Consider the following 26,654-nt stretch of genomic DNA (forward strand, 5'->3'; position numbering starts at 1 on the left):
TAACGGCAAATCTCCCGGTAATCATCCATTGGCTTCGCGCTTTATGGCAGGGATAAGGCGTCTTAGAGTGCCTGTCAGGCACCTATTGCCCTCTTGAGATTTGCTAGTGGTGTTACGGGCGCTCACGGGTCCCCTGTTCGAGCCCTTAGAAACGGTGGACTGGGTAGTATTGCGGCCTAACGCAGCATATACACCCAAAGTAGTGACAACTTCCAGGTCATTGAGTTGGCCGTATTATCGCCCCCTCCTTTCGCATCAGCGGAGGAGGAGCGTTTGCACAAGCTTTGTCCAGTGCGTGCTCTACACACTTATGTAGAGCGCACTGGTTCATTGAGGCAATCGGATCAGTTATTCGTATGCTTTGGTGTAAGCGCCAAAGGCAAACCTCTGGCAAAGTCGGGCTAGCCCGTTGGTGCACTTTTAATCGGACACTTTTCGCTTGACGAGCGGGGGAAATTATGCTGTAATTGATTAACAAAGAATTGTCTGAATTCGTTAGGGAGGTATCCGTCAGCCATGTCGCTGTCAGTAGCTGATGATGATTGCTCACTTGCTAACAACATGCTTGCCAACACACAGCATGATGACACCACATACTGCCGTCTGACAGAGCGCGCTAGTGCGAGCACATATGTACACACAGCGTGATGACACCACATCCTGTCTGAATAGAGTGTCCCAAATCCTGGAAAATCAAAAAAAATTTGGCATACCTTAATGTCTTGTCAGACACCTGTCTGACCAGACATCGAGGACTCAAGACAGCAATCTAAGAATCGGAACACACTCTTGGTTTGATGGGCACCTAGCTAACTTGGTTTGATGGGCACCTAGCTAACTTGGTTTGATGGGCCCCTAGCTAACTTGGTTTGATTCACCCCGAACTAACTTGGCTTGAGAGCTGGGCTTTTTTCTTTTCGATGTAACAAATCAAATCATGAAGGACCTAGGGAATTTGTTTTATAAGGATAATACTATGTTCTCCTCCTCTGCTCTGTCTGTCGGCCTGTCTGTGTGTCTGTCTGTCTGTCTGTCTGTCTGTCTGTCTGTCTGTCTGTCTGTCCTGATGGTCTCCTCCAACTCTCCTCTATCTATCTGTCCTTTGGAAGGCTTCTTTAGGGATTTCCTTTTAGCAAACTCAGTGACAATTGAATCGAAGTCCAGGTCTTTGATTCTGCCCACTTAGCACCTTTGATCACACATGTACTGCTCACTATCCCTTGAGCAACAGTGCGCATGTGCTCCCGTTTCCACAAGCCATTATCGTCCTCAAAATAAGGGACCTAGACTTGGTCCATACCTCTCATATAAACGATCAGTCTTTTTTCAGTATATAATTAAGTATGCTATGTATAGTGTTACCTTTGTCCAGCTTCTGTCCATGAAAAATCCAGTCACATGTCATGTCTTTGGGATTGGCAGACACCATCAAGGGTAGACTGACTTCATCATTTTCTACAGCCTTCACCTCTTTGGGCTGGACCGAGCTGAACTCAGGAGGAACTGGAAAAGGCAAAGTGGAAAGAAAAGATTTTTCAAAAACTCATGTTCTATTATTCATGTAAGAAATTACTTTTGCTAAACATAAACATATATACAGAAAGGCAATTCAACATTGTGAAGTAGTGTGTTGAGCGGCAAAGGCAATAACCAGGATAGGATGTGCAATAAGCCCAAAAAGGGTTTCAGATTTTATTTAAACTGCCGGCAGGTGACAGACAGACGAACATTAACATTTAACACTAACAAGAATCACAAAACAAACAAACAAACAAACAAAAGATTCTGAATCCTACTGTGGCATAGTGAAGGTGTGTCTGCGATAGTGACGTATCGTGGGTGTCCTACTGGTGACGGGTTAGGGTCAAGGGGGAGACACGCTAATTAGGGCACCTGGATATAGCCCCAGCAGAGAAGCTATCGGCAGAGCTGCCTTTTGTCTTTGGTGTGCGTGAGTTCATGAAAGCTACATCCAGCGGAGTGATTGAAAGAGTGTGTGTGTGGAAGATCCAAGGTAGGACACGCTTCTTTATTTACTTTTATACACATGTCTTTTAGGATATTACGTTGACGCGTTCGTTGATTTTGGAATGTATGATTTGTAGCCTGCACAGAGTGCTGTAGCTTTTAACCTTGGAGACGTGTGGCGTGAGGCTGGGTGAAGCTGGGTGAATTTTTATGGGCCTTGTACTATGTATGGGTGATTTTAAAACAAGCTATGTATTTGTGAGCGTGTTTAAAGAAGATCATAGACGACGGGACACTAGGCATTGACGTGTGATGTCTTGTGTGTTTGTTTGATTTATAGGCATCGTGTGCGCCACTGTTTGTATCCCTCAGTTTGTTTTGTATTGTTTGTGTCCCGCATATTGTTTTGTACTGTCTGTGAGCCGACGTGTCTCTGAGTAGTGTATTGATGTAAATTAAAGAACACATGTTTTTCTATACTTCTATACTCCAATCATCAGTTCATATCGACCTCACAGTTTGGCGCTGTGAGCAAGGTTATGTTGTTGGTTAAATATAGAGTATAGAATATGTAAATTGCTGAGACACGTTGGATTCACGCTGTATGCTTAGAAGGCAGATTGCAGGCTAGGTTACGGTGTGTTATATGGGACTGAAAAACAGTGGCGTACAGGGAAGAGTCGGTGACGTAAAGCATTGATATGGGACCTGCACAGGAAGATGCAACGTGGAAAAGTCAAGCATTAGCCAATTCTTTATTTTTTGGGAGAACAATAGCTTGTTCCTGTCTTGTCTACCGATTTGATTTAGTTTGTCCTGTGTTTTGGGGGAATTTGCAATGTCAAACCCTGAGGCCCAGGCTGAGCTTCAGGCCCTGAAAGAGAGAGTACAGGCTGATAAGGATACCATCAGCAACTTAAAGGACCTGAATGAGGCCTTGCAGGGACAGTTGCAGGACAGGGAAAGCAGTAGACCCTCCAGCCGTGCCATATACTGGGGCAGATAAGGCCTCTTATATTTACGAGCAATTGGGAGGAGAAGCAAAACAAGAAATTAGATACCGCCCGCTATTAATTCGTAAAGATCCAGAGTGCATTATTAAAATCTTAAAAGACATCTATGGCCGTCCGCAGTCACTTACCAAACTTCAGCGTCAATTTTTTGATCGCCAGCAGAGGGAGGTCGAGACTGTCAGAGAATTTTCTCATGCCCTTATGGCCATCATGAAGGAAATTAATCAGTGTCCTCTTAATGTGGCTTGGGCTAGTGAAACAGCGCTACGTGATCAGTTTGCCGAAAACGTGTTTGATCTTGGCCTGCGTAGAGAGCTTAAGAGAGTGATTCGCCAGAACACTAGTATGTCTTTCTTTGACCTTCGAAAAGAAGCCTTGCTCTGGGCAGAGGACTGTGATATGGCTGGGGAACGAGGCAGAAGGGTTGCTAACGCATGTGAAGTGGAGGCCGAGGCAGTGGACACAAATGTGGTGACTGCAGTCTGTGTCCCATCATTGGACCCGAGTTTTAGTACAATTCTAGAAATGCTGCGCAAACAGCAGGCACAATTGGATGACGTGACCCGGAAATTGGCGGGTGCACAATTGACAAATAATAGGCCCGGGGTTAGTCGTTAATCAGCAGCAGCCGCGGTTTTATCCATCTGGTCGGCCTATCTGCTTTAAGTGCCAAGGCGTGGGGCATATTGCAAGAAATTGTCAACTGAGAAGTAACCAGGTGCGGGACCCTCAACAGAACCGCTCTGAGCCCACTGAGGGATTAGTGCATGTGAATGAGCAGCAGGGAAACTTCTTCCCCCTGTGGCGCGGAGCCGAGTCACAGGAGGGTCGGGAGTAGGCTCTGATGTTACTGGCCCAGAAGTTTTTGGGTGCTTGGTGGGGAAGAGTCCGGTGGTTGAGGTAAGAATGGGCGGGGCCAGTCTGAATTGTCTTTTAGACACAGGATCAATGGTCACCACAGTCACTGAAACTTTTTTTTACAGTTTTTCATGCGCTCCAGCAGGAGCAGTATGTAGAGAATAAACAAGAGTGTGTTGTGAAGTCCATTGTGCCTTACGTGGTTCCCAAGATAGCTCAGTTAGAACTGCCCGAGCTGACCACTATACAAGCGAGTGAAGTTAAGTACAGGCTTCAAAAATATGCTCATGTATTTACAACATCTGATAATGATCTAGGGTGTACTACACTTATTCAGCATGAGATCCCACTCGTAGATGAGGCACCTGTCCGTCAGAGGTATCGCAGAATCCCCCCCTCCCAGTATGAAGAGGTAAAGTCACATATCAAACAGCTTCTGGAACAGGGGGTGGTTAGAGAGAGTTGTAGACCATACTCCTCCCCGGTGGTGATTGTCCGAAAGAAAGATGGCTCCATGAGGATGTGTGTGGATTACAGGCAATTGAACGCAAAGAGCCGGAAGGACTCTTTCCCTCTCCCGAGGATAGAAGAATCTTTGGACTCACTAGGGGGAGCTCGATGGTTTTATATGTTAGATCTAGCCAGCGGCTATAATCAAGTTGAGGTGGTAGAGAAAGACCGCTGCAAAACTGCTTTCTGCACGCCCTTTGGCCTGTATGAGTTTAATCGTATGGCTTTCGGGCTCTGCAATGCGCCTGGGACTTTTCAAAGATTAATGGAGCGCATTTTGGGAGATCAGCGACATCAGTCTTTATTGTTATATTTAGATGATGTGGTTGTTTTTTCCACCACCTTTGAACAGCATCTTGCCCGTCTGGAGCTCGTCTTAGCCCGCTTTGCCGATCAGAACCTAAGTCAAGCTCAGCAAGTGCTCCTTTTTCAAATCCCAGGTGACCTTCCTAGGGCACGTGATTTCAGCCGATGGGGTGGCCACAGACCCAGAAAAAATCTGTGCCGTGGCAGACTGGCGGATGCCACAGAATGTCCAGGAACTCAGGTCTTTCCTGGGTTTTTATCAACGCTTATCAAATTTTTATCAACGCTTTGTGAAGAACTTTGCCAGTATTGCAGCCCCTCTCCACGCACTCTGTACTGGGGAACACGTAAAGGGTAGGGCCAAATCCTCTGCAGCCAGCCTTCAGCGACACTGGAATCCTGAGTGTGAGAATGCTTTCAGGGCATTGCGGAAGAAGTTGACTTCGGCCCCTGTCCTGGCGTATGCTGACTTTGGCCAGCCTTTTTTCCTGGAGATTGATGCCAGCTACCAGGGACTAGGAGCAGTCTTGTCTCAGGAGGTCAGGGGGAAGAGGTGCCCGATCGCCTATGCCAGCAGGGGCTTGAGACCTTCAGAACGCAACATGAGCAACTACAGCGCCATGAAGCTCGAACTGCTCGGACTCAAGTGGGCGGTTACGGATACATTCCGTGAGTATCTCTTGGGTAACAAGTTTGTTGTCCTCACGGACAACAATCCCCTCAGTCATCTTCAAACTGCCAAGCTCGGGGCTTTAGAACAACGATGGGTGTCAGAGTTAGCTCAGCTTGATTATGAGATTGTTTACCGGCCTGGTTGCTTGAATGCCGGGGCGGATGCACACTCGAGACAGTATACTAGCAGGCACACCTCAGAATGCCCGATGAACGAGCCATCTGAAATGGGCGGAGTGATCTTCGAACAACATGCATCAACCTCTTGCTTCCCTGTGTATAGCAAGGATCCCTGACAACTCTGCAGAAGGCCGATGGGGTGAACTCCACCTTTCTAAAGTATTGGGTAACAGGACAGAAACCAAGTCGGGAAGAGAGGGCAAGAGAGCTCCCCAAAACCAATGAACTGCTGAGGCAGTGGGACAGGGTGGTGGACGACGCGGATGTACTGTATCGGGAGAGCCAAGACCGGATGGAGGGAAAAGTAAGGCAGCTCATCCTACCCCAAGTGTTGCATAAAGAGGTTCTACAGCAGATGCATGACGGGCACGGGCACCAGGGAATAGAGAGAACATTCAAGCTGGTGCGCCGTCGCTGTTATTGGCCTGGAATCTATAAAGATGTGGAGAGACACTGCAATTCCTGTGAACGGTGCACTGTGTCTAAAGCACAGCAACCCCGGGTGGTGACAAAGATGGGCAGTCTGTTGGCAATAAGGCCGCTAGAAGTGGTGGCGATGGATTTTACAGTCCTTGAGCCCTCTTCGGATGGGCGAGAAAATGTCCTTATTTTTACTGATATTTTTACCGTTGATAAGTTCACCGTTGCAGTGTCCACAAAGGACCAGAGGGCGTTGACCGAAGCCAAATGCCTTGTCAAGCACTGGATACAGCCCTATGGAGTCCCAGAGCGCATACACTCTGATCAGGGAAAGTGTTTTGAGGCAGAGTTCGTCTAGTCATTGTGCCAGTTGTATGGCATGAAGAAGAGCAGAACCACCCCCTATCATCCCCAGGAGAATGGGCAGTGCGAAAGGTTCAATAGAACACTGCACGATCTCCTTCGCACCCTTCCCCCGGTGAAGAAGAGGAGATGGGTGGAATATCTGCCAGAGGTGGTTTTTGCCTATAATACAACTGAACACCAGAGTACTGGGTACACACCCTACTTTCTCCTGTTTGGCCGTGGCCCTGGGGTTCCACTTGATGTGGCCCTTGGTGGTAGTGATGTTGATACCCAGGTGGAGTTGAGTGAGTGGGTGGAGTCACACCAGACACGGCTACAAGCAGCCTACAAGCAAGCCGGGCAGAGGTTAACTAGGGCAGCGGAGTCAAGAAGTGGACAAAAATGCCCTCCAAAAGGTCCTTCTGGTCAGATGGTGTATGTGCGGAATAGACAGTTTGCCGGTAGGCACAAGATCCAAGACATGTGGCTTTCAGTGCCACACAGTGTGTTGGAAAGGGCTGGCCCAAATAAGCCTGTCTATTCTGTGGTCCCGGTGGATGCCTCCAAGTCCCCTAGGAACGTTCACCGCACAGAGTTGTGACTGTGCACACAGAGTTGTGACTGTGTGGTCCTGGGGTGCAGCAGGAGTGGACAGAGCAGACTTCGGAGAGTGGGAGTGAAGAGGAGGCACCTGGAGGCTGGATGAGGATGCAGCCAGGCAGCTCTCATGATGGCAACCCATGCCCTGGTCAGAGCCTCCCAGTGCAGGCTGGTCAGTCAGAAGAAGAAGTTTGGTCAATGACGGATGAACATTGGAGATGAGCTGTCAGCGTCACCTGAACCCAGATCTCTCAGAAGGACCACCCGGAGTAATGCTGGGAAGCACCCAAACCCTTTCAATCTTCCGCAGTCAGCGGTCAGCCATCGGGGTAGGGGGTTACCTTAGGACATGGCTGTTGAGTAAAGTTGGGAGAGCGAATCAGCGGTTCGCTGATTTTATTTTCTGGGGGGTGAGTGTGGCATAGTGAAGGTGTGTCTGCGATAGTGACGTATCGTGGGTGTCCTACTGGTGACGGGTTAGGGTCAAGGGGGAGACACGCTAATTAGCGCACATGGATATAGCCCCAGCAGAGAAGCTATCGGCAGAGCTGCCTTTTGTCTTTGGTGTGCGTGAGTTCATGAAAGCTACATCCAGCGGAGTGATTGAAAGAGTGTGTGTGTGGAAGATCCAAGGTAGGACACGCTTCTTTATTAACTTTTATACACATGTCTTTTAGGATATTACATTAGTCCTTTTTCCATCAAAAAGATAATGCGCTTTAAAATGATGCGCATCAAAAGTTAGTGCGACATATGTGATGGAAAAAGGGTTATATCGCTCTAACTCCGATTTTGTCGCACTAAGTTAATTCGCTCTGCAGAGGTGGTTTTGTGAAAGTTCTAGCGACATAAAAGTAATGGAAAACGGCTGAAGCGATATAGAATATCGCGCATGCGCATTGGCAACGAGAGTTTGAACGTTGTTGAGCTGCCTCTTTGCTGTCTTCTGGCTCGCGATCATCTCAGCTCCCTTCACAAGACGGCTTTCTATCATGGCTGAGGAAAAACGGCAGAACTGGAGTCGGGGGCAGACTGAAATGTTTCTGAAGGCGTTGGAGGAGATGGACGTGGTTTCTGCCCTCGATGGGGAAAGGCAGAGAAATGCCACCATCTTTCAGCGCCTGTCAGAGGTGCTCGCAATTAGAGGGGTTCACAAAACTAGAGAGGCACTTAGAAATAAGTGGAAGTCAATGACGGCGAGGTACCTGGCGGAGAAGAGGGACAGCGGGAGGAGTGGAGCTGGGGGGGGAAAGAAATTTGAGTTTTGGGAGGAGATGGACTCGATTTTGGGCAGTCGGCCTGTGGTCACCGCCATCACCACCACCATTGACAGCAGCGCTGGTAAGTTAAGTTTGTTGCTATTCGTGTGTGTGTTTGTGTGTTGCGTGTTGTATTGACTAAAGTAATGATTTGGTTTTCCCTTAGGAAATGATTGACTAACATGGCTAGGTCAGCTGTCAAATAAGCGGTGATGTAAGCTATTCAATTCATTTACATGTGCCAGAGTTTAAGTGACTTGGTTCACCCCAGGAAATGATTGACCAACATGGCTAAGTAGCTGTTAAGCGGTAATGTAATGTAGGCCCAACCGGTCGTTTGCGGGCTGAGTGAGTTGTAGTCGATCGCGAGAAATCTTGTCACTCATGTGTTGTGTGTAGCCTACTTCTAACGTTGAGTAAAACTACATTACAACATTCAACTTCAAACATCTTAAATACGCACAATGCCGATCGGGTGAAGCAGTTTGTAGACGTGTACGTTACAATAGTAGTTATCAGGCATTATGAAAAAAAAATATTATGGGCGTCTTTGTATTTGCCATGCAGGGTATGGTGGTTGCTAAGTTGTAACTAAGGACTCAAAAGGGCGGGAGAAGCTAGACTAGGGTGAGTGGATAGGCTACTATCATGGCGGAAGCTTAAAAAGCTAAAACGTATCATTTTCATTCAAAGTGGGAGGAGGATTACTTTTTTGTTTATTCAAATTCAAAGTCTATGTCTGATCTGCAATGCAAACGTGGCCAAAGAAAGGGAATTTAGAGCTGCATTTCAAGACGGTCCACAGGAGCTACACAAACCTCCCAGCTAAATCACCTCAGTGCCCGAAAAATTAAAGGAATTTAAAAGTCAGCTAGCGGCACAATAGTCAATAGTTTTACGAGGCCCAACACCAAGAGTAAGGCTGCAACCATAGCATCTGATCGTGTCAGTCATGTTCTTGCAAAAGGGAAGAAATATTTCAAGGATGGTGAGATTGTGAAAGAAACGTTATTTACTAGCATTATTTGGGTTGTTTGTTGGGTTGTTACAAGCCAGTCCTATGCCTACTGTATGTGCACAATACATTGTGGCTATCCACAACGGCTTTCAATAAGGCTTGGTAGATCTTGATGATACACTATCAACTTAAAAAGTAGATTTTGTCTCAAAAAGGTTCCCTTTGATGGCACCCCTGATGTAGGCTATTATATTCAATTTCAGTGAAATGTGTCTCGTGTTGCTGTGGTAGTGTTGAGTGAATATGTGAATATGGTGTTCAAACAAGTATGAAAATGAACAGGAAAATGTTAAGATTAAATGAAACTTAATATCTTTCACAGTCTCCCCAGATGAAGACCTCGACCTCGACCTCAACCTCAACCTCTCTGACGGAGTGGAGGACAATGATGATGGTAAGTCGATTAAATCTGCCATGCATCTAAGATTTCTACACAGTCTTACACTGCACGAAAGGCAAGATTATCGGGCCCGTAAATGCTGTGATACTGCCGCGAATGATATGCATTCCTGGTTGATATCGGACATTCCCCCGAAATTTCCGTCTGCCGCAAATTCACGGAAATTCCCGAATACAGACCAAGAGGGGAGAGGGGGGCGATGTGTTAATTCTCACCTCCCGCTGACAGAGGTGTGAAAGGCTCTTATTAGCATATTGACTGTCAGCAGTCTAGCCACACACACCCTGCTGCAGCCATTGGTTGAAAACGACAAGGAATTGAATTAAAACGTCTTGTGATGAGACGGAATGAGATTCTGTCTATAGGTCAGCTTTCAACTGACAAAACGTATCCCCTCCCATTTACAGCTATTGCCCCATAAAAACGAAATTAAAATGTACACGATAATAATTTAATTAATATTCTGTCTTTAGGGTTTTGCTCCGGGGTTATCACATTTCTTGATTTGCCTTCCGTTTTCAGAGTTCTGTCTTTAAGGTTTTGATTTCGGTGATATCACGATTCTTACTTTGCCTTTCATTTTCAGAGTTCGCGGGTTGCAATGTATAGGCTGTTCCACTCATATTCCGGAGCTTCCTCTCTGTAATGTTCTTGAGATTCACGTTTGGCATGTAATTATACAGAGTCGGGTTTACTCTGGTATTGAGATAGTCATTTCGCAATTTGGGACATGTTTGCCACTCGTAAATATCTAACCTGTGACTTTTCAGGTAGATTATGTGCGAACTTCGCGAGATTTGAACCTGCGCTCTTCAGGTCAGTGGTACTGCCTACCTAATGGTGCTGTTTCTAACCGCTTAGCCACCTTTGCTGGTGAGGACCTGGCTAGTCGGTGCGACCAAGTACCTGGTTTATCATTCCTCCCTCCTCTGGGGTATTTATCTTCTGTTACTGGAGCGTGCGAATTGGGAATTGTTTAGTGGACTTATGTGACGTTTTAATTATGTTCACCGTAAAGGCGCCCGAGGCAACATTAGAAACTTTAGACTCGAATAATAAACGTTCAATTTCTAGTCTTTTTTACACGTAGTAAGTTTCAATAACACCATACCATTAAATTTCGACATTCATAGTGGTGTAGTGTTCCCTGGAGAAGTGGGTATACTCTTTATTTATTCATACAGCACAGGATAAACACCCTGTTTTGAGAAGTGGGTATACCCAATGCTGACTGAAAAATAAGTGGGTAGCCTATACTCCGTGTACCTGCGTACACACTGGACTACACCACTGGACATTCAAGGAGCAAAGATGCGACGTCGTTGTGTGGTGAGAACTGATAAAAAAATCGCCTGCCTTCTGTTTTCCACGGTAGATCGCATGTTATGCTAGAAATGGCTTAGCATGGGTGGGATGGGGAAAGATAACACCTTTCCATCCAGACGCAAATTTAGCTAATCGGAATCTGTAAGTGGTTTCCAGATATGTATAGTTGACATCTCTTATTTGACGAAGCAGTGAGTAAGCTGTCTTGCAATGTCTCTTGTCGAATTATCTCACATGTTTATGGTGGTATGTGTTTAAACGTTTTAACTTAGGCTATGTGTAATGTTCCTAACTTATATATTATTATTTCACCTAAATGTTCTTGAGATTCGTTTCTGGCATGTAATTATACAGAGTCAGGCTTACTCTGATAACAGTCATTAAGAGTCGTTAACAGTCAACTTGGGCCATGGTTGCCACTAGTGGGGATCGAACTTGTGACTTTCAGGTTTTTTAAATCAGTGAAGCAGTGACGGGGTGCCTCCCCTGTCGGGGGGGGGGGGGGGGGGGGAGTTGTTTTCAATCCAGGTCAATTCAATTAACATAACAAAAGCTAGGCCTGGCCAAGGCGAAGGGGGGGGGGGGGGGGTCACACCAATGTGGGCTTCTACGGCAATACACAGGGTCGAAGATTGTCATAAATCCCACATTTCATGCAGTGTTATTTAACACATTTACAGTAGGCCTAGAAAAAGGCCCGGTAAATTACATTGGCCAGGGGGTTGGTCGGTACCATCCGAGGACAGCGATTAAGGCATAAAGTGATCACCTCCTGTAATATCTGCACTTTATCTACTTTATCTACCCCCCTTCTCTCTCATTTATGCACAGGAAAAGCCTGACAACTGACACAATTTCATTTCATTTATTACAACCCAGTAACTATATGCATTTGACAAATAAACTTGTTTGTGTCCTTGGTACCGTAGAACCAAATTTGGGGGTCTGGCTCAAGGACAAATTGTACTGGTTTTGATTTTTTGTTCTGAAATAATACTAATTATTTTGAGCTCATTTGAGGGAGTTAAATGAATTCCACTGCAATTCTACATTGTTGAAATGTTTGATCTTATCTTTCTTAGACTGTTTATATCACTTTTTTTATGTTAAAGATTCTACAACTGTTGAGGAGGATGTCCCTCAAATGGACACCCAAATGGACACACAAGAGACCCCAGTCACCCCAGCTGCAGTGGGAGGGAGTGGTCTTTTTAGGAGACCAGTAAAGCGGAAGGTGACTCCCTCACAGCAGATCCACAACAAGCTGTCTGAGTTGCTGAAGAGGCACGAAAGACAGGACACGAGCGATAGAGAGATGCTCCAGTCGCTCGTGTCCTCAGTCAACTGACTGGTTGACTGCATGGAAACCGATCAGAGAGCAGCCTCAAGGATGCCAGCACCCTTTCCTTATTCCCATCCAGGTCCCAGCACCTACCACCAGTCAGTTCTCTACATGCTGCAGCAGCAGCAGCAGCAGCAGAGCTATACCTCCAACTCCCTCTCACCTGATGAGCCACACTACACACAGCTGTAGTTTAAAAATTTTTTTTTAAAATGTTTGATTTCACAGTTATTTAACATATTGCAATATGTATTTATCTAATGTGTTCTTTTCATATTTATACATCTATTTATTTATTTATTACATGTATCTATTTATTAATTCAACTTTGTTCTTTCCATTACTTTTGTATACAATAAATTAACTGCTTTTTTATCCTTCTAAAATAGCTGTTCTTTTTTTCTGAAAAAAAAGTATATAATAGGTAAGGTGACTACATATGATATAATATATGTCATAATGTGTTGATTTATATGATATAATATATTGCATTATCCACACCTTCAACAAATGTAGGGAAAAAAGTAGGTACGCAGTACATTACAAGTACAATCAAAGATTTAATTTATTTTGTATATGCTAACAGCATACTCCGCACCACGGATGCCTCTGCTGTGGGCATTTCCTGACACGTCTGTGCTGTTGGTTGTATATCTGGGACTGGAGGTAGGCCTACATCTCGACGGGTATTTCACATATATTGTGAAGTACACAGCATGCTGAAACAACGGTAGGGATGAAACTGTGGTGTATGTCAGGGCCGTGTCTAACGAATGGGCTGACCGGGCTGCAGCCCCGGCAGGACTAAATAGGTTCTACACTCAATCCAGTTTGTGAAGTATTGCGCAATCTGAGATGAAGCACTCATCGTCTTGCTGTCTCCTGTCTGTTTGAACAGGACATGCGCAAATTCAGCGATTTTGATTATAAACCTGCTCGAAATGATTGTAATCATGCAGAAAATACATTTATATCACAGACTAGTAGAAAATATTTATTTCCTTTGATCGTTATTTGTTTTTTTACTTTAATGATGACAGGTGAGGCTCTGCCTCCCCTGACCGCACGTCGGTGCTCTCGCATAGAAACGTGGGCAGGGAGCCAAGCTGTTGCTTCACTAATAGGCATATGCTTAATCAATTCGTTATTTCATTCCCTGGCTATTTAGCCTTGTTTTTGCTTTTGAATGAATGGAAATATGTATACATTTGCATTATTGGTTTATTATTGTCTACAGTGTAGTCTACTACATACATACATTTTATCCTTGGCTTTAAACTGATCATATTTATAGAGTGGTTCTGTGGACTTTAAAGCACTGATGTGACAGTGCACCTGGCGTGGGTTTGTGTGCGTGTCACGATGTGCGTCGGGGCGATATAGGGGCCTCATCCTGGTAATTAGCCCCAGGCCTCAAAATGTCTTAATCCGGCCCTGGTGTATGTCACTTCTTTTTGCCAAGACTCTCCATCTACCTTTCAGGCGGCCAAAGCTGTGCTCCACAGCAACACGAATTTAATTCAGATGTTGGTTAAATGCTTCCTGTGCTGGTGTAAGGTGTGGGCCAGGGTAGGCTTTCATCAGCCAGGGAAGGAGGGAGTACGCGGGGTCACCTGCAATTACCAATGGGATGTCTACACCCTCTACATTCAAACTGGCTTGGGGATGCAGCGCCGGATTGCAGTACAGGCTGGACTGTCTAAATACAGCTGCGTCGTGTGTGCTCCCTGGGATTCTGATAAAAATGTTTCGGAACAAGCCTCTGTCATCCAACACAGCTTGTACACTGCAAAAATGCTTTTCTAACCTAGTGTTATTACTCTTATATTGAGATAAAAAAATCTAGTTGGTCTTGTTTCTAGCTAAATTGAACTTACCTAGTGCTCTTTGGTAAGGTTATTTTTGCCTATTTCAAGCAGATATTACTTATTTTAAGAAATCTTAACAAGCAAATTTGGCTGCCAGTGCGTTAAGCAAATTTGGCTTAAAACAAGCAAATTTGGCTGCCAGTGCGTTAAGCAAATTTGGCTTGTTAAGATTTCTTAAAATAAGTAATATTTGCTTGAAATAGGCAAAAATAACCTTACCAAAGAGCACTAGGTAAGTACAATTTAGCTAGAAACAAGACCAACTAGATTTTTTCATCTCAATATAAGAGTAATAACACTAGGTTAGAAAAGCATTTTTGCAGTGTAGGACGACAGAGGCCCAGCACTTTCAATTAATATAATCTCTGTATCCCTCCTGGGGTGGAATAATTGGGATATGCGACCCATCAATTGCGCCATAGACCTACAGAGAAAAATTACATATTAATATTAAACATTTGCTAACTCTCGTAAGTGGCATTCACCTTCATAACTAATACATAATAGGCTATAAAAAGAACACATGGACACAATTGTTATTTAGGCTATTTAATCAAAAATAAAGAAATATGCTCTAGCATATCATTGCGTTATTTGAGGTGTGATTTATGCATTGAGACATCCCAACTTCCTCCATTCCATGAACTGTGCATAGTTTTGTAGGCTAATATATTTCAATATAATGAAATGGCTTCGAAGCACATTTCCAATGATAGACATTACTTGAGCTGAAATCGCAGGTAGTGCATCCAAAAATGTTCAATGTTAACATTCAATTAATTGAACAGTTGATTTTCGTTGGGAAGTGGGGGCAAAGGCTATTCTGGCATCATTCTAATCAGCATGCAAAATCCAATTGGCCGCAGAGGCTCGCGTACATCGGTCCCTGCGCTGCTGTAACCTTCCCAGAAGGTTCTATTTCGCTACATTGTTGATGGAAAATCATCTAGCGGGTCAGAAAAATGCGCTTCAACACGGGGCATTGTGACACAATTTTAATACGCTATAATCATTCTGTCTGTCATCAGTTCATATCGACCTCACACTACGGAATTGCAGTTATAATTTCTTAAGCCAAAAGCAACAGGAATCCTCTCACATCAGAGGTCCTAATCCAGGGGTGTCAAACTCAAATACACAGAGGGCCGAAAAAAAAAAATGGGTGTAAGTCGAGGGCCGGACTGTGGGGCAAGCGCTCCCTAAATTGACGTATGCTACCAACGCGGGGACCGTGCATTGTGGGACTTGCAGTATTTGTGGTGCGTTCGACATACCAGCGGCCACGGCAGACAAGCTCTGATAGATAAATAGATGGATACTTTATTAATCCTGAGGGAAAATTAGGCAAACCGAATAAAATGTCACCGTTGCTCATTCAAATCAATGGAACTTTTTGCAACGTTCTGAGGAGCTGGCGGGCCAGATTAAATGGCTTGTCGGGCCTGATCAGGCCCCCGGGTCTTGAGTTTGACGTGTCCTAACCTAACTCTCCTGCCTTTCCCTGAATGCAGGTTATATTACGTATAACTCCTCCTCCCAGGAGTTAACCATTATGCATAAATCAATCATCTAAACAGACAACAATCTAAACTATTCAACCTGTATTAAGCATACAAAATATACATTTGACATCGTGACATGCACAGACATATCACTTAGGCTTTTGTCAGCCAGCTACAATGTCTTTCTTCAATACGGAAGAAAACACCCGTCTCAGGTGGAACGGTCCCTTCCTTCACGCTCATGCGCGAATAAAGAAGTGTTTTTCATATGCGCTCTGGTTCGGTTGGGTGCCGGTTAGGCTGAAGGTGAGCTCTGCAAATTGTCTTCCATTTTGTCCCATGCGGGATCATTCTCACAGGCTCATAGTTCACCAAGCACTCATGCTTTAAAGTTCGCTAACACTTGATTACAAAACAATTCTCCGTCTTTCCGTGTGTGCTATTATTAGTGGCGGCGCATATTTCGCTTCGTCAAAAACATAAATAAACTACACACACACCACTCCATCTCCCCACACAGAAATCCTTCAAGTGTGTATTATTTATTTATTTATTTTAAAAAACATTCATGTAAATACAATGTTTCCCAATATTTCTATTCATTTTGAGAATATTGTTGTCTCTTTCAGGGCTTCCATAGTATTTTCCTGTTTCTGTAAAATTCAAACATCGATCTTGTAACATGTTTTTGCCTTTTTACACGCACGTGTAATCCAGAGGAAACTTCCAGAACTAATAGTAACAGTACTCCAGCAACTGGTTTTACTCACTTGTACTGTATATGCCATCTCTTTTAGGTCTCTCTAACTGTATACATCATCTCTTTGTACTGCTCCAGCTGTCTCAGGTTTGAAGGGTGCCTTCCCAAGACTGCATGTTTCAGCTCCTTCCACAGATGTTCAATAGGATTTAGATCAGGGCTCATAGAAGGCCACTTCAGAATAGTCCAATGTTTTGTTCTTATCCATTCTTGGGTGTTTTTAGCTGTGTGTTTTGGGTCATTATCCTGTTGGAGGACCCATGACCTGCAACTGAGACCAAGCTTTCTGACACTGGGCAGCACATTTCCCTCCAGAATGCCTTGATAGTCTTGAGTTTTCATTACTATGTTTAAGACACCCTGTGCCAGATGCAGCAAAGCAGCCCCAAAGCATAACCGAGCCTCTTCCATGTTTCACAGTAGGTACAGTCTTCTTTTCTTTGTATGCTTCATTTTTGAGTGTGAACATAGAGCTGATGTGATTTGCCAAAAAGCTCCAGTTTTGTCTCATCTGTCCAAAGGACATTCTCCCAGAAGCCCTGTGGCTTGTCAATATGCATTTTGGCAAATTCAAGTCTAGCTTTTATATGATTTGCTTTTAACAGTGGTGTCCTCCTTGGTCAACTTTGGCTTAAACAGCGACGGATGGTGCGACCTGACACTGATGTACCTTGACCTTGAAGTTCACCTCAAATCTCTTTGGAAGTTGTTCTGGGCTCTTTGGTTACCATTCGTATTATCCGTCTCTTCAATTTGTCATCAATTTTCCTCTTGCGGCCACGTCCAGGGAGGTTGGCTACAGTCCCCTGGAACTTAAACTTCTGAATAATATGTGCAACTGTAGGCACAGGAATATCAAGCTGCTTGGAGATGGTCTTATAGACTTTACCTTTAACATGCTTGTCTATAGTTTTCTTTCTAATCTCCTGAGACAACTCTGTCCTGGTGGTACACACCATGATACCAAACAGCACTTTTCACCACAACACTACTTTTCACCTTTTTATTAGGCAGAATGACTGATTACAAGTTTGAAGACACCTGTAATGCTAATTAGAGGACACACCTTAGTTTAACATGTCCCTATGGTCAAATTATTTTCAATCTTTTCTAGGGGTACATTTTTGTCAACGCCAGTTTCATTCGTTTTTTTTTATTATTATTCTGTTGAAACACAATTCAAAAGCAATGTCTGATTTTCATTAGTTAATTTTCAGGACACTTTTATTTATTATTACTTTTGTCAGTTCCAAGTTATTTCAGTGACCATTGTGGGTTTTTCTTTTTTTAAAGGAAGGGTACCAACAATTTTGTCCACGTCTGTATGTAATGTGTGTGTGTTTGTGTGTGTGTGTGTGTGTGTTTATTTTTTTAGCTATAATGCAGCCTCTAACCAATATGACATCTGCTGAGCACTTACATAATTTAGAAACCAGTTGGACACAATATCAAATGTCTTGTGCTAGTGGTTAGAGATTCCACACAAACACATTTACTCACAAAGAAGATATAAAATGTCTTGTGCCAGTAGTTAAACATTCCAAACAAACACATTTACTCACAAAGAAGATATAAAATGTCTTGTGCTAGTAGTTAGACATTCCAAACAAACACATTTACTCACAAAGCACGTTGAGTGTGTAGGAGGAGCTGACCACCTCCGAGAGCAGTTTGCTGAAAGCTTTGCAGGTGACCCTTTGCTGGTGATGTTGAGAGGTGAGAGTGAGGGACAGATTACTTCTAAAGGACACACCACCATACTCTGCCGGTCTACTGGCCGTTTCCACCCCAGCCAGCCTAAGTTTACCAGACAAGGAGACACACACATAGACCATCGAGAGAAATAACAAAAGAGAACGTCAGTGGAAGTTACCAAATACCATACTCAAGTCTCCAAGATTTATCAGATCAGTTGTTATACTCGAGTCCCGAGATATATCAGAACACTTGTTATACTGAATTGCCCCTCTCGTTTTGCCCTTAAATACTAAGTCATGCATGCCTAGATAAACAGTAGGATCAATCTGGCACTTCAGGGCACCTCTGTGAAATACTTTTTCATTTCACTGCAAAGTTTTTTACCAAACAACACTCTCATTCACAACTGGATTGTCAGGCATATCGGTTTAATGTTTCATGGACGGCAGCATTTAAAAGCCTGAATGTACATGAGCCCATTAGATAAGAGCGCTCCTATCCAGGTTAAAGCGCTTTCATGCCTTTAAAGAACGATAAAAAGTAACCAAGCAACATAAATTACCATTACACTTTATTTGGATAATCCCCCTACAGAATATTTACAGAGTGTTTGTCACATTTGAACAAATTATTAAAGATTGAACAATTGAGCTGTTTTGCTTTGCTGTGGATGTTTGGTTCAAGTTTAACTCAATTATTCAACTTAATAAAGTTGTTGAAGTCCCTGTCTAAAACTGTTTTGACACTTTCAAGGGTCGCCACCATGTTTTTTCTGTAAAGCACATTAGCGATGTTGCTTATTCACAGAGGTCGGGAAGCAATTCCGTGCTTAGTATATAAAAGGTTTTTGTAGTGGTGTAACGATAATTAGGTGATTGTCACAGATGGAATTTGACACACTGTCTCGATACGAACATATTGGACTCGGCAGGGAAACTCCGCTTTGAAACCTGGAGTAGGCTATATAAATTAACCCAGCTTTCATTTCACTATTTAAGCAACTAGCAGTTAGCTAGGTTTATCAAGCCACAGAATTTGTGGCCATCATGCGTTTGTTTCAAATAGTTTGTTTTAAATAACTGAAGCTTCTTTTTATATTGATGTTTTTAAGTTCTATGGTAAATGCTATGAGTTGCAATCATATTATTGTTTTACACTATAATGACTATATAACTATGACTACATAACCTACATTGTTAGCATACCATCCCTCGGTGGCCAATTTATTAGGAACATTGAGCTAAAACCAATGCACCAGACATGCAATAAATCTTTTAATAAAGGTTTTAAGGTTAAGTATTTCTTTAAACTGTCTTCGAGAGCTGTTGATTCAACTGTGCATTATGGAGGCTGCAGTTTGTTTTCCAGTTGAATTGTATTGCGTTTTAGGCCTAATTACTATTATTTTTATTTTATTATTTTGATCACCCTATTTCAAACAGTGAGGCTAGGCTATTTAACAGAAACACATTTGTGTTTTAGTCAATACTGTTTAACAGCATCACATCCAACAATTACATCTCAAAAATGAGCAATACATCCTCCTTCATGGTTGTTATAATGTTCAGTTTAGGTATAGTATTGAATTAAACACAAATGTTGTATGGAAGGTGTACCTTATAACTGGTAACTTAGTGTATGTTGTCTTGGTTAATTGCAAACCCACAAAAACATGTTTTCCCCTCTCAATGAGGAAGAGTTATCAAAGCTTCATTTCATTTAGACCACCATCCTCCTGTCTATTTCACCTACAATGTTACCTGCTGCCACACATGTAGTTAATGCTCAGTTCATGAATCATTCCTACAACATTCAAACAGGGTCCGTGTATCATCCGATCATTCAAGTATTCCATTCAATCTGGCAAACGGAAAACAAAATAACGACTCAATGTTTTGTTTTCCCGTTTTTCTGTATGACCAAATAAATGGGAATTGGTGTTTGTTTTCGGTCCGTGTATCATCTGATCATTCAAGTATTCCATTCAATCTGGCAAACGGAAAACGAAATAACGACTCAATGTTTTGTTTTCCCGTTTTTCTGTATGACCAAATACATGGGAATTGGTGTTTGTTTTCCTTTTTTTCAACACAAAACAGAACAATTAATAAAGAGGGAAACCAAAACGAAATAATGCCTGTAATTTATGATTATTGTTTTTCTGTTTCCCCACACCCCCATGATCCTATGCGAAAGATACCAGTGTTCGTCAAGGTAAGGCCTGTTGTTATAATGCAGAGCTGCCAAGCGTCACGCTTTGAGTGTGACAGTCACGCAATTTGACCCATTTTCACACCAAACACTACACTTGACATTTCTCACGCTTATTTACCCATTCAATAGTCTATATTTTTATTAAATGATAGCTAGTGATCTAACTGATGTTATAGTCTCTGCGATTTAACTCATAAAACTATAATGGGAAAAGTTAGAAACCCCTCAGGGTGCTGTCATCAATGTGCAAGCTGCCAATTTAATGGTTATTTAAGATACTGCATCTGTAACTTATTAGCAACTAAACTCCGCTGACGACCGTGTCTTTTATGTACATTTTTCGGCGTTTCCGCGCTTAGATTTTCCCAAAGTGACCGAGAAATAGACACTGTCTGTACTATCCGTTCACACCGTTATTGTAACCTACTTTGGCTTAAAAACGGCGAATTTCGCCGAAAGGTGACAAGTTTGCACCCCTGTGTCAAGACCCGCCTTACGTTGCTTCTGATTGGTTTATATTGCGTGGTGCCTTCCGTGGTTGGTTAGATTTGGGCACAAAGGACTGCCGGATTGGTTATCTCGGTCAGTCAATCAGAGTTACTCGAAGCCACGAGGACCAAAGTTTATTATCATGAAAATAAAAATATAGACTATTGAATGGGTAAATAAGCGTGAGAAATGTCAAGTGTGGCGTGTGGTGTGAGAATGGGTTAAATTGCGTGACTGTCACACTCAAAGCGTGACGCTTGGCAGCTCTGCATTATAACAACAGGCCTTTTCCTAGACCTAGACCAACACAAGCAGACCGCAAGGCCATCAGCGAACGAACGAGCTCGACCTGTTACCATGGTAACTTTCGCATAGGATCATGGGGGTGTGGGTAACAGAAAAACAAAAATCATAAATTACAGGTATTATTTCGTTTTGGTTTCCCTGTTTATTATGTGTTCTGTTTTGTGTTGAAAAAAGGAAAACAAACACCAATTCCCATTTATTTGGTCATACAGAAAAACGGGAAAACAAAACATTGAGTCGTTATTTCGTTTTCCGTTTGCCAGATTGAATGGAATACTTGAATGATCGGATGATACACGGACCAAACAGGCTTGAGTTTCTCTGTTGACTCAAGTTTCACTCAACCTCTCCTGCTCCCATAAAGGTTGTCTTTACGCAAGTTTTTTAATTTCCAGTTTTAGAATAATTTGAAGAGTGGTCCTTCTACTGAAGCTGCTCTTTAGTCTGGCACTGAAGCCTGGAGAGTAGAAAGAGCCTCTGCTCAGTCATCAGTTTTCATTTGACTAAGCTTGTCTTTGACATGGTGAATCATGAAATGCTGCTCTATACACTGTTCCTGTCTGGATATTGGGTTGAAGCACACAGTTGGTTTGGATGGTATCCTGCTCTCTACACTGTTCCTGTCTGGATATTGGGTTGAAGCACACAGTTGGTTTGAATGGTATCCCACTGGATGTTCATTCAATATGTCATGGAGGTAAAAGTGTCTGAGGCTGTTTTCATGTTTGGTCCATTTTGCCGGTCCAAACTCAAGTGCAACTATTCCCCCTTTCCCCTGCCAGTCTCTCTTTACATCACACTATTTGGTTGCAGACCATGGTCCATTTATGTCATCAACATTTTCAACATCAGTAATTTATTTTAATCATTATGTTAATAAACAGGTTGAATCATCTGTAAAGTTCAGTTTAAAGAAAAGTGGAACTAGAAACTATTGCTTAATTTGTCCTATTACAGTTTGCATAGGTCGACTGGAAACATAGTGAACTCCAGACTCTAGAAGCTATTTTTCACTTTATTTTGGTAGATCAAATTAATATCTACAGTTAAATCGTTATGCAAGTGGAAATCAACTTCATGTTTATATTGGATTAGTTGCAATTCTTGTGTACAACATGTATAAGGTTTATGCATACACTACATGGACAAGGCAATAGTCGTGGTTTGTTTAATAAGTATACTATATTGAGTTAAAAGCAATGCATGGGTTGACTGTAGAATGAGAATTCAATTCAATTTGAGAAAATGTAACTTGTTATTCCACTGTTACTTTTAACTGAACATTTCATAACACTCACATGTTCAACATCGATAGATAAATAACATACACACATGTTCAAATATTCGTTGAACATTTACATGTATTGTTGAACTTTTGTGAACTTTTGAAATGTGTTTAAAATTGTTCTTTGAATATTTGTATATACACTGTTGAACATTTGTATAGTACAGGTTGAATGAGTAGATCAAATTCAACTGAATTACCTGAGAAATCTGTTGATGACTCGTCACATATACACTATAGATAATCTGAGAATATGTTTGTATGTTGATGAATCGTCACATATACTCTACATATAATCTAAGAATATGTTGGTATGTTGATGACTCGTCACATACGCTACAGACAAATCAAAACAGCTGAATTATTGAATCTATTTTTTCCAGAAATTCCAGCTGGGAATTCCGACCACCCCCGTGGCCATTTCCCAACCAGTCCAGGCCTTGGGTGGTCGTCCTTTAGGTTCCGGGCAGCTGGACTGGGTAACGGCTCCTTTAATTATGTCCACTCAGGATGGCCACCAGGAAACCATCCCCTTCTGGCTTACCACCACTCAGCAGGACCCTGTGGCGCTAGGCTATCCCTGGCTGGCGGTTCACGAACCGCAGTTTTCATGGGCGAACAGTTCTCTGCACCATTGGGGCACCACCTGTACCACAGCGGGACATCTTCCAGCTCACACACCTACAACACCCTCCAGAACTGCATCTGCAGCCACCATATCGTCTGTCTGATCGGCGGACCCTCCCTCGACCATTAATATCTTGGCTCCTCCCACCAAGACTGATCTTGCACTAGTCCCGACCTGTTACCATGACCTGGAGGAGGTTTTTAGTAAGCAAAGGGCGACCACTCTCCCCCTCATCGGCCGTATGACTGTGAGGTCGACTTCTTGCCTGGAACCTCTCCCCCTAGAGGGCGTCTCTACCCTCTTTCTGTCCCTCTTAATGACCACGTAGGCCATGCCCGATGCCTGTTCTGAAAGCCCTCCTTCGTAACAATTTGTTTTGCAAAGTGGAGAAATGCGAATTCCACTCCTCCTCCACAACCTTCTTTGGTTTTGTTGTCGGCCCCGAGGGCCTTTCCATGAACGCAGAAAAAGTTCAAGTAATCAAGGACTGGCCGACACCCACCACCGTAAAGAAAGTCCAGAGTTTCCTTGGGTTCGCCAATTTTTACCGGCGGTTCATCCAGAATTATAGCACCCTAGCAGCCCCAATCATATCACTTCTTCGGGGGGGGGTCCCCACCAGTTAGTTTGGACTGAGGCCGCTCAGAAGCCTTTCGAGGACCTCAAACGGAGGTTCTGTTCAGCGCCCATTCTAACTCTCCCAGACCCGTCCAAGCCTTTTGTGGTGGAGGTGGACGCATCAGACTCTGGAGTCGGGGGCATAATATCCCAGCGTGCAGTGGAGGACAGCAAGCTTTATTTTCTAGAACTCTCTCCCCTGCAGAACGCAATTATGATGTGGGCAACCAGGAGCTACTGGCGATCAAGTTAGCCGTAGAAGAATGGCGGCACTGCTTAGAGGGTGCAGCTGACCCCTTCCTCATATATACAGACCACAAGAACCTGAAGTATATCCGGCAGTCGAAGCGGTTTGTGCCAGCGTCTTGTCGTACCAAGGCATTAGAATGGGCACACTCCTGAAGGTTGGCCGGCCATCCTGGAATCAGACGCACCCAGGAGCTACTCCAGAGACGGTTCTGGTGGCCGAAGTTTCGGCAGGATGTGTCGGAGTATGTGGCAGCCTGCACCGTCCGCATGGCCATAAAGCCGGACAACCGTAGACCAGCGGGACTCCTGCAACCCCTCCGGATTCCACTCCGCCCTTGGACCCACATTTCCCTGGACTTCATCAGAGGGCTTTCCCCGTCACAAGGGAACACTGCCATCCTGGTGGTGGTAGATCGATTGTCTAAGGCCGCTCGATTAATCGCCTGGGCTAAACTCCCCACAGCCAAACAGACGGCAGAAGTCCTGGTGAAAGAGATCGTGCGCTATCATGGACCCCCTAAGGATCTGGTGAGCGATCGGGGCCCTCAGTTCGTGGCCCGTTTCTGGAAGGCCTTCTGAAGTCATCTGGGAGCCTCTGTTAGCTTCTCCTCTGGGTACCATCCTCAGTCAAATGGACAAACGGAGCGAGTGAACCAGGGCCTAGAAATATATCTCCGGTGTAACACCTCCCAACTCGAAGACCTAGATTTTGCAGATGATCTTGCTGTCCTTGCACCAAAGCACATCCACCTGCAGGAGAAAACTGACAGGCTGAACAAATGTGCCCAACAGGTAGGGCTGAACATAAATGCAGCAAAAACTCAAGTGATGTGCATCAATGCCACCCCAGATGCACCAATCACAGTGAACGGTCACGCTCTTGACTATGTTGAGGACTTCACATACTTGGGAACCCTTGTCAGCAAAGACAACTCTGCACAAAAGACATCAGAGCAAGACTCGGAAAGGCACAAGGTGCCTTTGCTAGGATACACTCCATCTGGAAGTCTAAGCAATACAGCTTAAGAACAAAGGTCAGACTCTACAACAGTAACGTAAAATCTGTGCTGTACGGCTCGGAGTGCTGGCGAGTAGCATCTTACGACATGAAAAAAGTCGAAGCCTTCCACAATGGATGCCTCAGGAAACTCTGCCGAATCTTCTGGCCTGAAAAAATATCCAATGCACATCTTATCTAAGTGCAACAGTGTGGTGCTAGAGATCAAACGCTGCCGATTCAAATGGCTCGGACACGTTCTCAGGATTGACCAGGACCGCATCCCCAAGATCGCCCTACTATGGACTCCACCTGGGAAAAGGAAGCAAGGCCGGCCCAAGAACACCTGGCGGCGAACGGTGACAGCGGAGCTGAAGGAGATGAAACTAACCTGGGGCGAGGCACAGCATGTGGCGCAAGACAGGTCCAGGTGGAGGCAGATCGTCGAAGCCTTATGTCCCATTAGGGACGAAGAGGATTAAGTAAGTAAGTACACTTCCAAAGACCCCACCAAGTGGAGTCAGAACCTTCTGTGGGCCGCGATTGCCCACAATCAGCAATGGAGCGCAGCCACTGGGACTTCACCCTTTGAAGTCATGTGGGGTTACCCCCCATGGACTGGGAAGGGTATGGACCTGAGGAGCACAGCTGGGTTCCGGCCAAGTTCATTGAGGACAAGGACTTCAATTGAGAGTTACAGGCCTCTCTTCCTAGGCCGTCAGGTGTCGGCCCTCGGAGGGGGGGTCCTGTCACGTCTCTGCATGTTCACCTCTCCTCTAAAGGGCGTCGCCTTTCTTAGATCACGTTAACATTCACCTTTCACCTACACCGGGCTCTGTCGGTTCACGGTTTGTGGTGATTACAAACGTCCTACTTAAACACTGGGTGTCCCTCCACCTTCACTCCGTTATGAGTTAGCGTGAGTACAGTCATGTTTTTCCGATCTATCTGCTCTCCGCCGTGAGAGTCACTACATTGTATCTTCTCTGTTTGGAATATTGCACTAAGCTGAAGCACAGTAAGCCAGCCAAGCCACCGAGTGACGGTGCATTTAACTATAACGCCGCTGATGTGAACTATTACGTTCTATTTTTGGATTATACTTTCCCCGTTGTGAATTACCTTTTTGTTACGAACATTGCCCACCGTCGAGGACTGAAAGACGTGAATTATTGTAGCTCCTGAAGTAATTATAGTGCCAGGTCTGCTACATTTAACTCTGAGTAATCAGACAAGAACCTTTTCATTTTTCCCCTTTGTGGATTATGATGGACTTCATTGATAGAGCTGCGCTGTGAAATTCACAGTAGATAGAGGAGAATCTTTCCTTTTCACTGTGTGGATTACCTGTGGATTATCTTGCCTGCTCTGGTCAGAGAAGAAACTTTAAGTTAATAAACTGGTTTGTATCTCACCTGCTGTCTGCGCTTGTGCTTCAGACCTAGCCTGATAGAAATCTTTAAGGCTTCTCTAAGTTTCTAACCTCTTTACAGGTGTATCACCAAACAAACCTTACATATTTCATTCATCAATTTTTTTAATGTCATGGTCCATTAAATGTAAATTTTACAAATCATACTTTTATCACTAAATCATGGTCACACCTCATCTATGGACTAAACATTCTACAATTAGGGTGGCTTCAGGCAGCTACCTTTTGGGGCCGATGCTCCAACTAGTGTTGGCTTTGGGGTTGCTGCTGCCACACAGGCAGCCCAGACTCACAGTCTCACCCCTCCGCATGACCTCTGGATGCGCCAGGATCTCAACTCGGATTGAGGCAACTACACAGGAAACAGGGAAATGAACATCATATACAAACA

At 44.0% G+C, this 26,654-nt stretch overlaps 1 protein-coding gene across 1 annotated transcript in view; it reads right to left on the reverse strand.

Annotated features, from left to right (window-relative positions):
- nphs1 (NPHS1 adhesion molecule, nephrin) overlaps window positions 1-26,654 on the reverse strand; it is a gene marked incomplete at both ends in the record, with an annotated part of 198,028 nt that overhangs the window by 87,191 nt on the left and 84,183 nt on the right. Inside the window, 3 exons of the mRNA XM_080851765.1 lie at window positions 1,363-1,503; window positions 17,972-18,144; window positions 26,486-26,615. Coding sequence (XP_080707891.1) covers window positions 1,363-1,503; window positions 17,972-18,144; window positions 26,486-26,615 — 444 coding nt within the window. The remainder of the gene's footprint in view (window positions 1-1,362; window positions 1,504-17,971; window positions 18,145-26,485; window positions 26,616-26,654) is intronic.

This window comes from Sprattus sprattus (assembly GCF_963457725.1).
Source record: "Sprattus sprattus genome assembly, chromosome: 14".
Classification (NCBI taxonomy): Eukaryota; Metazoa; Chordata; class Actinopteri; order Clupeiformes; family Clupeidae; genus Sprattus; species Sprattus sprattus.